At 47.7% G+C, this 12,226-nt stretch overlaps 1 protein-coding gene across 3 annotated transcripts in view; it reads left to right on the forward strand.

Moving 5' to 3' along the window:
* The window catches only part of fstl4 (follistatin-like 4), a 113,782-nt gene that overhangs the window by 82,223 nt on the left and 19,333 nt on the right, over nt 1–12,226 (forward strand). For all 3 annotated transcript variants that reach the window (XM_055514554.1, XM_029172794.3, XM_029172795.2), the window contains one exon: nt 10,876–11,042. In XM_055514554.1, coding sequence (XP_055370529.1) covers nt 10,876–11,042 — 167 coding nt within the window. The remainder of the gene's footprint in view (nt 1–10,875; nt 11,043–12,226) is intronic.

Consider the following 12,226-nt stretch of genomic DNA (forward strand, 5'->3'; position numbering starts at 1 on the left):
AGCAACAGCTGGTTGTGCTACACTTTGAAGTTTGCTTTGATGGATAATAAATTTACAGTCACCATCTTGACATTTAAATATTTCAAGTGCATCTCTGTCTCCAAATTGTGAATAATGTAGAAAAAGCATCTAAAGTGAAGCCATTTTTCACCAGGATGCGTTTGCTTTGGAGGAACAACAGGAGTCAGACTCTTCTTTGAGGTGCAATCAAATACAAAGCGCACATAATTCTTTTTGTGGTTCGATCCTCATCCTCATCCTCCGAGTGCAGATCATGTCGTTCTTTGGGTTATGAACACACTAGAAATCCCCGAACATCTGGAACATCATCTGATCATTAAGACATAACTTCCAATTGACGACACACTGACTGTTCCAGCAGACATTTAATATCTTGTAATTACACACGCTGAATAATCCTATCAAACGCCGGCTCCCGCCTCTGCTTTTCCATTTCCCCGTCTGTCGATCCGTCTTTCGTTTCCACTGCTTTAATTTGGCCTTTATGTCTCTAATTAGCCGCAGAGATGTAAATCCATGCTCTGCAGCCATGCGGGCGCTCTGCTCCGACCTCCTGCCCTCTGTGACATTTCTTTTCTGGCCCCTCGGTGTCGTTGCAGGTTTTGGATTCCTCTTCTTGCTCTTCGTCTCTGCACCCATGGGTCCCGGGGCTGCGAGTGTGTTCCAACGCGCCGCGGTTCAGAGGCAGCCGCCCCCCGGCTCTTAGCGGCACAGCATGTGGTCTGCTTTTATCTCCCTCCTCTAACTCCCTCTCTGCTGAGGAAATAATTCATTATCATGCCTCCATTGATTTGCTCTTTCGTTTGCCTCTTTGGTCGAAAAATCCCCCCGCTCCACCTCTTTTTCTTATTTTAACACCCGTCTGCGCTTTCAAACGAGTGCATGTCCACGTGGATGTGTGTTCCCCGCTCGCGCTGTGTGCGCTCGTGTGAGAGCGGCGCTCTTTTCTCCTCTCATCTCCTCAACGAAATCCCCTTGAGCATCCACCTTCATCAGCTTTGAAAATGTTCTCCCAGAACAAAGGAGATAAACACGGCAGAAAACCAGCAAGGAAAAGGAAGGGAGACTTTCACGGCGAGTGAAAGTGAATATGGCTGCAGATTTATAGAGAGCAGACAAGCCAAGAAGGTTAGGGTACAACTACATAATCCGTCAGGGCTGGATAACCCCAGCTTTTGGGCACTGTTGTTACAGTGTTCCTTTGTGAGGAAATAAGAAGCATTGCCCATAGATGCACTCAGCAGAAGTGTTGTTTTTCTTCAGGCGGGCATCTGTTCTGTGTAAATCATCAGTGAGTTGGTCCAGATGGCTTGCTTATAGTGATAAGGTTATATTTTAATGAAAGACTTGTTTTCTTTTCTGTTTGTGCGGTGGGACTGACGTCACTAAGACAACAACGCAACGGCTTAGATCTTATAAAGGGATGAAAGATGGTGGAACCAGCCGACGGAGGAGACGGGACGGCTTCCAGCGAAAAGCAGGCAAATTATACAAAACAAAACTCAAACAATCGCCTCAGGAGCTATTGATTTTACTTTCTTATTAAATGTGGAGCTGGTGGTGTCGCAGTGATGCAGTTAGAGGTGCATCAGGGAACGAGACGCTGAAGGCTGGACGTGGAGGCTGAGAGATCAGAGATGACACGTTCAGACAAGTGGGAGGAAGCAGGAATGAGGAGAGGAAGCGGGTGATGCACCAGCACGAAGCTGAGGATGGAGACGCGAGCGTCGCGCATCCACAGTCACGGCCTGAATGTGGGGACGTGCTGCGTGACGCTTAGCGGCAGCACGGGCCTTCACCCCACTGCGCAAACAGAGTCCACTTGGTTTGATGTCCACATGCAACGTGAGCCGGTGATTTACACTGACGCACACCAGCGCCGCCTTTGTCGCCGCGTCCGTCGATGCTGTGGAGTCAGTGCTTTGCCAGTTTTCCCAACCTGAAGTAGTGGAACATTTTGAAGTGAGTGTTGTGACACAGAGAGCGTAATGACAGAGCAGCAGGTAATCCCACACCTCCCGTCTTTATTCTCAGAGGTGCGTTCTGATTCTGCGCCCCGGCTCAGTGGTGCACACTGGCAGCGCAGGGTGGCAGACGACGAGCTCCTCCTCAGCAGCGCTGTCTAAAGCTGCACCTGAGCGGCTCCAGGGCTCCGGCTCATTTCCTTGTTTGTTTATTTTCAGGCTAAATCCCAGTTTCAGTTTTCACTCAGGTGCATGACTCGATGTGATGCTGTATTACACAAAAACCCATAAAGATCCTGAGAAGCTTTTTGAGCGTGACGTGTCCTGCTTCCAGCAACGTTGGAGCTGAAACACACTCGCATCCAATCGCTGCCTCGTTGGTGTAACTGCATCTCCACTGCACGTGTAGTTGTTACTGGAGTTGATGGGGTCAAAGGTCAGAACCAGTTTACAGTTTTACCCCCTCCGACTCAGCTTCATCATTGACTCCACACAATCTTTCATACTTGTTTTCAGAAGGTGTGTCTGCAGTGGTGTTTGCACAATGTAGACAAACTTTATTCTTCCAAATCCATTATGCATCAGAGCCGGGCACAGAGAGACTCCACCGCAGGCTAAAATGTGGAGCAATTAATCACGCATCCACTTTCTTTTAGCTCGGTCGTAACGGTGCCGTGTGGCGCTGCCTGTTTTAGTTAAAGGAGAGACGGTTACATTATGTTTTATGGAGTTTGGTCTAAATCTAAAAGCATTGGTTTCATCACAGGCAGCGCTGCCAGCGGTGAGTGTGGCATCGACATCCTTCCTGCAGCTGTGGTGCAAAAAGACACAGCACTGACTCTGCCTTCGCTCAGAGTTTCAGTGTATGAAAGTAGCAAAATGAATGAGTTCCTAAAGCAAAACTGTTCGGAAACGTCCAAACCTGCAGCAGCTTGTTCTGACTGGAGAGAGCGCTTCTTTGACAGAACCAGTGGTTCAGTGTGTCATTGGTGCAAAAGCAGAACCTGCAGCTGACGTGAAATAATGGACTCGTTTTCTGTTGATGCTGCTCCTTTGTCTCTGATGCAGTTTCGTTGCTTATTTCTATCACATTTAGCCTCGTTAAACATTGACCTCTCACATTCTCTCTGAAGAAAACAACACGGCCTCTTCACGCTGTTCTGTAACGACCATATTTTGAGCACTGCTGCTCTGGCTTCAGCCGTTTGAACCACAGATCACTGACCTCTTTGATCTTGGGGCGGTGTCTCTTTAAGAAAAGCCCCCGCGGCCTTTTTCCTCCTCGGTCCTGCAGCTCTAATCTGAGCGCTGTTGCTCCACGCTTACATAGGCTTTATTGCTCCACAGCACCTTGAGGCCGTGCGCGCTGTCCTCCACACACTCAGATAAGGCCTCACTGCATTCAGTCGGTGCAGACGACCCGCGGGTCAGGCTCAACTGGAGCTGCTGCAGGCCACTAATCGCTCCTACCCTCCTGCTCAAGGCCAAAGGGACTGGAAATCGACAAAGGCCACTTAGTTGGTCTGTCAGAAAAAAGCTTGGTGCTTTTACAGTACAAGGCCTCGTTGGCAGGCGATGGAGGGGAGGGGCCCTTTATCTCTTTTCATAAAGATGATTATCCAGATTGTCAGGAGATCTTGTGCTTCTATCGTATGCAAGTATCACTTTAATGAATAGTGTCTCATCCAGCTAAATGAAGTATGGGAGATTAGCTCCAGACCGTCGGCTTGTTTCCATTAAGCCTCTTACAACAGGATGACTTTTTTGGCCTCTGAGATTTAAATTGTCCTGCTTTTTTTCAGTATCTGTCTTGAGCTCGATTCTTCTCCTGTATTTTCCTACTGCACGTTTTTACAAGGAGTGGTTATGATTCTCCTCAAACACACTGAATGCATAAAGGCTGCAAACCCCATCATGTTTATTAGTTTAGCGCAGGTGCGAGCTTTATCACAAACAGTCCTTCAAAGTCACATTGTCAGGTTTTATGAATCGATGCCAGAAGCGACAGTAATATGAAGGCAAATGCTAGTTTAAACGCATTCATACAGTGAAGCATGTTTTTTGTTACTAAATATTAAATTATATCAACTAATTCAAAAATCCAAACGATTTTTATAAAGCAGCGACTGAAAGGAAAGCACAGATGTCTGTGCTGCTATTAAATGAAAAATGTCATAAAAACACGACTGACTACGAGCTCCCTTTCATCTCAGTCAATGCAGTTTGATAATGCCAAAGGGTCACAGTGTGTTCGACCTTCAGGAGTCACAACACAGCATATTGGATAAGCTGAGGAAAAAATGACTCGCATTGTGACGATCCAGCCATTATTGGTGTGACTTTGCCGCATGTTGCCGTATTAATGTGACAGTTCACCGGCTCGGCACTAATGAGACTTTGCAGCAAAGGTGCATGAATTGAGCAGAATCTAAAGCCGTGAATTAGCGGAAACATAAAGTTTGTGCCTGTGGAATGTGGAGGTCTTCGCCCCAAACAACCAGATGCAGTGAATGAGCTGCTGGGTTCCTCCCGGTCTCAGGCTCTGAATAAAGCCAGCGCTGCCTTTCACCAAACTGATGCGAGGCCATTATCCAGGATCGCCTTCAGATGCACCTGGGCATTGAGCGGCACCGCCCCCCTCACAAAGGCTCCGTTAGCAGGAAATTGGCTGTTAAACGATGTGGGGGAGACGATTGTTCGTCTAAATGTCCTGGGAAACGAGCGCGTCCTGAAATGCCTGAGTAATGTGACATTTGGAAGCAGGTGCATTGTTTCCAGTGCTTTTTCCAGGTATTAACTACAGATCAGGCGGTGGAGCTGTTTTCCGAGGCCTTTGGCTGTAATTGAGGATCATGAGCCGTTTTGGTCCCAGAAGCTGTGCTCACGCTTCTCTGTGCGTGTCTGTGGAGCTTCTGGGGCTCGGACCCAAACTTCCTGTTTTATGCTGTTATTGTTGCATCCTCTCTCCCTGAGGCAGCGGCCGCCCACCGTGAGCCGGGTTCAGCAGGAGGTTTGAGTTTGTTTACACCAACTTTTACTCTTCAAATAGTAGTTGTTTTATAATGAACTACTTGTGTTTGTTTCTCTCGATACTGCTTGAATTAAATTGATCTCATCATTGTCAAGCCAGATTAAAGTAAATGTGTTGTTTCAGGGCTAATGCGTCTGTTGAGGGAGAGCGAGAGAGATTTGCTGCCAAACGTCTTCTCCTGGTTTATTAACACTGCTTGAGAGATACTGTTTTTAAAATGGTCTCTTTACTTCTTTCTGCTGTGATCCAAACAAGCAGGCCGTATTAAGTGTCTCTGCTGGAGAAGAAGCACTGCGGCTCTGGTAGCAAATTAGGAGCCAGTCGGCCAAGGTGCCACTTTAAGTAAAAGGCCACAGAGAAGACAGGCTGTCAGCAAGTCACAGAGAAATCAAGTGCACAAAGCACAAAGAAGCAGAGAAATAAGCACGGATGCAAACAAAGCATCAGGGAGAAAATGAGTCGGTGGGTGGAAGAGAGGGAGAGAGGAAGGAGCCATTAGAGATGCAGTGAGGAGCTCCTCTGTACCTGTGGAGGAGATTAAGGGTCTGCATCCAGTGTGATTAATGAGCTGGCCACTGATTGCTCATCCCCATCTCCCTCCCATGAATAATCACCATGCCAGCACTTTCAAAGAGGCTGGAGTTCCTGTCCGTGAGCCTGGGACTGAGCCCTGCGTGTTTGCATAGGAGACAGAGGCAGAAGGAAATGATCAGAAGAGCGCGAGAGAAGGTGAAACCAGGAACGAGAAGCATGGAGAACGTGGGACGTGATCCACGCATAGAATGACTCCACTGAGCGCACAGGTATCGATTGTACAGTACGACGTGCAGGTCATTAATCTGCCGTGTCAATGGTGGTGAAAGTCAGATGATGTATTTACTGAGCGCCGCCCGCCTGCAGAGAGACGTCCCCCTGAATGCACAATGACACACACATCATTTGTAGGCGCAGTGGGCGCTCGGTAGCGGCTCCGCACCCGCGCTGGGCAGAACCCCAGCCTCCACCTTATCACGTCAGGGCTGCACGGAGGCACGTACCGCTGGATGCACAGATTTGCAATGAGAGCTCATTTTCCCACCGCGTGTCAGTTGTGTGTAAAATATGTTAAATATAAATCATGGAACAGTTTCTGCCTCAGCGTGGGCTCGTGTGTCTGGCAGATGTCTGACGCGTCACATTAAGGCCGGCCACACGTTTCCACTGTGAAGAACTACCTGGATTCTTCACTCTTATGATCTAATGTGTCTGAAGTTTCACATTATCCTGGGTGAAGTCTTAACCTTAAAGGCTTGTTCTACACACGTGAGGTTTCCATTGGTTTCCTGCTGAGTCGGTTCGTCAGGGAGGACAGTGTGTAACTGGATTCACGGACGTCCTTGTTGCTACAGGCTTCCATCATTTCCTCAATGTTGCAACACCGTTGAAGAAAGCGGGCGGCAGCTCAGGTCCCTGTGATTAGAAGCGTCCCTTCGTGGAGGAGCCGGTTCAAGCACAACCGGACCCGACGCAGTGCCGCCTGTCGGCCTGTGATTGGCCCTTGTCGTGACTTTATGGTGGTTGCATAGCAACTATCAGTGAGAAACAGCATTTTGTTGCCCGTTCAAAAAAAGCCCACAGTTTTAGTTTAAGGCTTAACCAAGTGCTGGCACGACACCAACTCGAATTTGCTTTGAATCCTGCAAAAATCCACAGCTAAGTAGTTTGACAGCTTTGCAGGAACTGGTAGAAAGCGTGAAGGCTGACGAATCAGGCTGAGTTATGATAGCAGCTGCTTTTCACTTAGTGATGAGCCTCTTAATCAATGTCTGAATCACCAATTTACCAAATGGAACCAAAAGAGGATTTTTTTTTTCTCCCTGAGGGTCAAACATGAATAATTAAGAGTGTTGTGCATATTTTTGCATATGTGACACATAAAGGAAGGCGTGTGTGAGAGGGAGCAGCTCTTCTTCTAAGGTGTGGTGTCTGAGGTGTTGCTGTCACCAGTGTGTGTGTGTGTGTGTGTGTGTGTGTGTGTGTGTGTGTGTGTGTGTGTGTGTGTGTGTGTGTGTGTGTGTGTGCTCAGCTGGTCGGAGGCTCCAGGAGGCCTCTGAAAAACTTCTACTCACTTCTCCAAGGAAAGACAGTGAAAGTAAACAAGTGTTTTTTTTATTCTGGTGTGTGTGTGTGTGTGTGTGTGTGTGTTCGCATATCTTGTTATTTTATTGTCAAATCGCCAGTTTCGAAATCCAGCTCCTTCTTAGAAATTGAAATAACCTTAATGGCTGCGTGTGATCCGTCCAAACTTTGATTCCGGTGCCGTCAGCGTGAGCAGAACACACTGACTGTATCAGCTGCATGGAGAGAAGGTTCCACGAGGAGCGGTTCTGCCGCGTGAAGTGCTGTTTCGCCCTGCTTTTTAGGGGCCGCTGCCACAGGGTCTGTTGCTCAGGGCATTCTGCCAAATTTAGTGTGTCTGACCTTTATCCCTGCACACGTCAGAAGAGCAATAAATATTTAGTAAATTCAAGAGTTTGGTTTTTATTATAACATATGTACAGTATGACTTACTTTATAAAGTAGAAACGTTTGAGAACAGACATTAGATTTAAATGTCATAAAGTGTCATGAACTACACAAAGTAGAACGATGATCCCATGATGGGAACCAGAACAGGGGGTCCTGTGATTTCATGACGGCGTGCCCTTAAGCCAGGCACTTTTCTCAGTTAATTAAATGATTCTATTGCAGGATGAGATTGTTGGTCTTTGGAGAGGCCTCTCCCTCTGCTTTCCCGTCTCTCTTCCTCTGCTTTTCTGTCTCTCTCCCTCTGCTTTTCTGTCTCTCTTTCTTTTGCTTTCCTGTCTCTCTTCCTCTTTTTTCTCGTCTCTCTTCCTTTAGCTTTTCCATCTCTCTTTCTCTTGTTTCCCGTCTCTCTTCCTCTGCTTTTCTGTCTCTCTCCCTCTGCTTTCCCGTCTCTCTTCCTCTTGTTTCCCGTCTCTCTCCCATTTGTTTCCCGTCTCTCTTCCTCTGCTTTTCTGTCTCTCTTTCTTTTGCTTTCCCGTCTCCCTTCCTCTGCTTTTCTGTCTCTCTCCCTCTGCTTTTCTGTCTCTCTTCCTCTTGTTTCCTGTCTCTTTCCCATTTGTTTCGCGTCTCTCTTCCTCTGCTTTCCCGTCTCCCTTCCTCTGCTTTTCTGTCTCTCTTTCTTTTGCTTTCCCGTCTCCCTTCCTCTGGCTTGATGTCTTACTGTACCTCAAGAGCGGGGTTTCATAAAAGTGCAGGGGGACAAGTCTGAGCTGCAGCGTTGAGCTCCCTGCATTAGTGATTCCCTGGGAGATCTTCGCCGTGCTCTGCATTAAACTCGTCTCTACCTTTCAGACACACACATTCTCTCATGCATCTCTCTTTCTTGGGCCTTTTTACATACTTCTTCTTCTACATTTAAGCCTGTTTATCACCTATATTATGTATTTCCTCCCTCCCCTTGGCATCGATTTGTCTTAGCGTATTTTGACTTGTTCCCTTTTTACCTCCTCCTCGTTCTCCCAGTCGTGCTGAACTACATATTCCTCTGGAGCCGGATGCAGGAGACCTCCCAGCCGGCTCTGCCGGCCTTTGTGTAGCTCAGTTAGCACGTCTGATGGAGATCCCGAATCCCCCAGAAAGTCAATTACTAATGTACACACTGGAGCTATTTCAGGCTGCGTAGAAATGATTATCTAGATAATGTCATGACAGGCGTTTGTAGCCGGGCCGGAGCACGTGCTGCCTGTGGACATGCAATTTGTCTGGGATGTCAGAAAACAAGGGATGGTGTTTGGATGTTTGAGGAGGTTTTTATAGCACGCCGGCGAGAGTGAAAATCATCCTAATGGTTCCAGAGATTGTCTTTGATCTGGTTTTCATATAGAACTAAAACTACGGCTACCGTTCATCTACTGAACCCATCGCTGGTTCTGAACTGAGGCGCCTCTTAATATTTCCTCTGCACTCGAATTATGTGCAAAAAGCAGTGGACACGTTTGCTAACAAATATCACACATCTGCTTTTCATCACGCGGAAACGTTTCTCTTCTGGCGTCACAGCTGTTACGTCAGCGGGACGGGTTTGGAGGCACCGGATTAATGTCACGGTGCCACGATTAATTCCACGAGCGGTCCATCGTTCATGAAGGTGGATGTATTGGTTTCTGAGCAGGACATTAAAAGTGGAGCCTCATGCGTTAGCAGAAAGTTTAGCCTGACCTCATAAGTGCAGTGGAAATGTTTAAACACAGCCACCCATTTTAAATTGATGGAGCATTTGGTCTTTTATTTGCTAATGACGCAGCAGAGTCACAACCTGCATTATGAGCGGCTCAGCTGAAGGTTATGTTTTGACTGCTCAGCTCAGCTCTCAACAGAGACAAAGGCAAATAAAGTGCTATCATCGACGAGCCAGTCACTTTAAACGTCTTCTTTGCCCGGAACAAGAGGAATCTTCCTCCTCTTCTACGCGCAGCATAAACAGAAGCCCTGCAGCCAGATTAGCACTGATACGACGGTGCGGGAGTGTTTTGTGCTGATTAAAGCTTCGCTGTCGTCTCTGATGCCACCCATCAGCTCCATGCAGGACCCTGCATGCAGCACTCAGCTGCAGGCGGCGTCGTGCGCTGTTGCGTTTGCGCTGCTTGGTTAACAGCGACTCTACCAGCAGCTGGAGGTGCATGCGTCACCGGCGGCAGACGTTCAAAGCCGCATCCACACTTTCGGCCCGTTGCGTTTAGACAGGAAACATCCCGTGGTCCGTGTTTATGATTCACAGTGGGGCCCTGAAAGCAGCTGTCCACGTGTCGGATCAATGCTCCCTGTTCTGCCACCTCCAGTAAATGACTGCTCAGCTGAATTATAGCGTTGTTGGGCCGGGCTGTGTCCTGGACCCAGGGCTCGGTGGGAGGCGCTGACAGAAGGGCTGTCGGCCACATGTATCTATCACCTGAGAGGCGTCTGAGGCAGACAGCTCATATCTGAGCGACTTTGCAGCAGCATTTGTTCAGGTCTGGCTCCGGACAGCAGCTTCCTCACACGCTTCAGAGTCTGATTGCCGTGTGGTCAGAGGCAGGTTGATCCTGAACTCACCGCTGACTGATGGATCTGTTCTGTGTGTAGGTGTTTGTGGAACCTGCTCAGTTTCGCTCCGCTGCCTTCATTTAGAATCCGTTTATTCATTGACATGAGTTGATGCTGGGGTCGAGCTGATGTTGAGCCACGGCTCCACATGTTTACAGCCCTGAAGGGAGTGGGATGTGCTGAAGGTTTCATGTATTAAATGTTATGAGGAAAATTTAGTTGACTTAGCTGTGGAGACGTGTTCATGTCCATTTAAAACACTGATCTTTGTCCACATTTAAACTTGGACAAAGAAAAAGTTTCCAAACTGCAGCTGTAACTAGATTCAGTGTCTGGTCACAGCCTGGCGACAGCTACTATTTATTGCGCCGAGGGACCCAGTGAGGATTAGTTCCTAATTTGCCATAAAGGTGAATTGAATTGGACGGCCATTTCAATGAACATAAATTTCCCTTAATGAGAACAATGATATTTGGCTAGCTGCGTGTCCTTTGACACGTGGCCCTTCTTCCTCGCGGAATATTCTTTACTCCCGGACACCTGTTTATCCTCCGCGCTCTGCTGGTAATGAGATGGATTCCTAGACCCGTATTAAGGCAGCTACAGTACAGTTCCACTACATCAGCGCTCATTGAGATTTGTGATTTTCTGCCACACTTTTTTTCTCCGTCTTCTCATTTCTCACTCTTTTCTTCGTACTGTGTCTTTTCGCCTGTGATCCAGTCCTGTCTCTAACGCAAATCATCTCCCCTCCTACTCTCATCGTGACAGAGGTCGTCCAGCTGAGCCTGTCGGAGGACCAGCGCATCAGCGTCTCCACGGTAACCGTGGGCCTCAGCGCCGTCCTCACCTGTGCCATTCAGGGGACGCTGCGCCCACCCATTATCTGGAAGAGGAACGGCATCGTATTAAACTTCTTGGATCTCGAAGATATAAATGTGAGTGCGCTTTGCTCTTCTCTTCTTCGTGGCCTTTAAATTGTTCCCAGTGATGATGATGGTGATGGAGCTGCAGTCACTGGTAATAGGCGACAGAATGTGCTCAGCTTCGACTCTCCTCATCAGCCACTGACCGCCATCTCTGACCACCATTTAACATCACTCATTGTTAGCAGTGTTTTAGAGTGGGCCGCTTCTCCCCGTCAGCTGTGTGTGTACAGCATATGTGGGTCTGTTTGTTTTCAAAATGCTTCTCTAATGGAGTTAATTGGTCCGGCTGATTAATATTTGATAAACTTCGGTGGTAAGGGACACAGCAGGGGGCTCTCCTCACTGACTCAAAACAAATAGCCTATTAACACCTTTTTAAATGTAGACACTCGCTGTCGAAGGCGTGGAGCTCAGTGGGTTCATCAGTTCATTTCACTGGTGCCTATTTATTTGTACTTAAGTGTTGGGAGTGTCTGGCGTCGTGCCACGTGTTTCCTGGAAGATGCGACGCGTGGAAAGAAAAGGGAGGTTTCCAGGAAGGACAGTTTCTCCCCAGCAGAGCAACGACGGGCTCCGTGTTTAATGATCCTTTTCATCCACACGTGACAGCGGCGCTGGCCTCGCTTTTCCCGTCACCACAACACAGCGCGCTAATTGCATGTTAATGAGCAGCCTTGTTGGGCTGCTGCGATGATGAGCCCATAAACAATGTCAGGTGTTAAGGTGGAGACTGGAGGGAAGGTGGTGGCAGCACCTTGACCGCGCGTAATGAGTTTCCAGAGCAGTGATCTGCCTGAGGAGGACTGGGTCGGACCCGCTCTTTGTTCGGTCACATTAAGGATTAAGATCAAGTTCAGCCGCTTGTTGTCCCTGGAATTTCTTTATCATTTCCCGTAATACGCAGATCCAAAGAACAAGAAGAGAAACTAATCCAATAAATATTGCATGTTTTCGTGGGCAGTTGGTCAATTTAGCCACTTCTAAAAGCTTTTTCTTGTGCTAAAGATTTTTCAGTTTAAGAGACTTTGTGGACAAACAAGTCTACATGAGCCATTAAGTAATGAAATAAAGGGACCATAAAGGAGGAAAGATAAACAATGAGTGAATGATTCAATACGTCTTCAGTGCATTTAGACATGTTTAATCTACAGCTACACAACAAAGGGCAGTATATTGTCAGTATATGAAGGCGT

This window comes from Betta splendens, chromosome 14 (assembly GCF_900634795.4).
Source record: "Betta splendens chromosome 14, fBetSpl5.4, whole genome shotgun sequence".
NCBI classification, from domain to species: domain Eukaryota; kingdom Metazoa; phylum Chordata; class Actinopteri; order Anabantiformes; family Osphronemidae; genus Betta; species Betta splendens.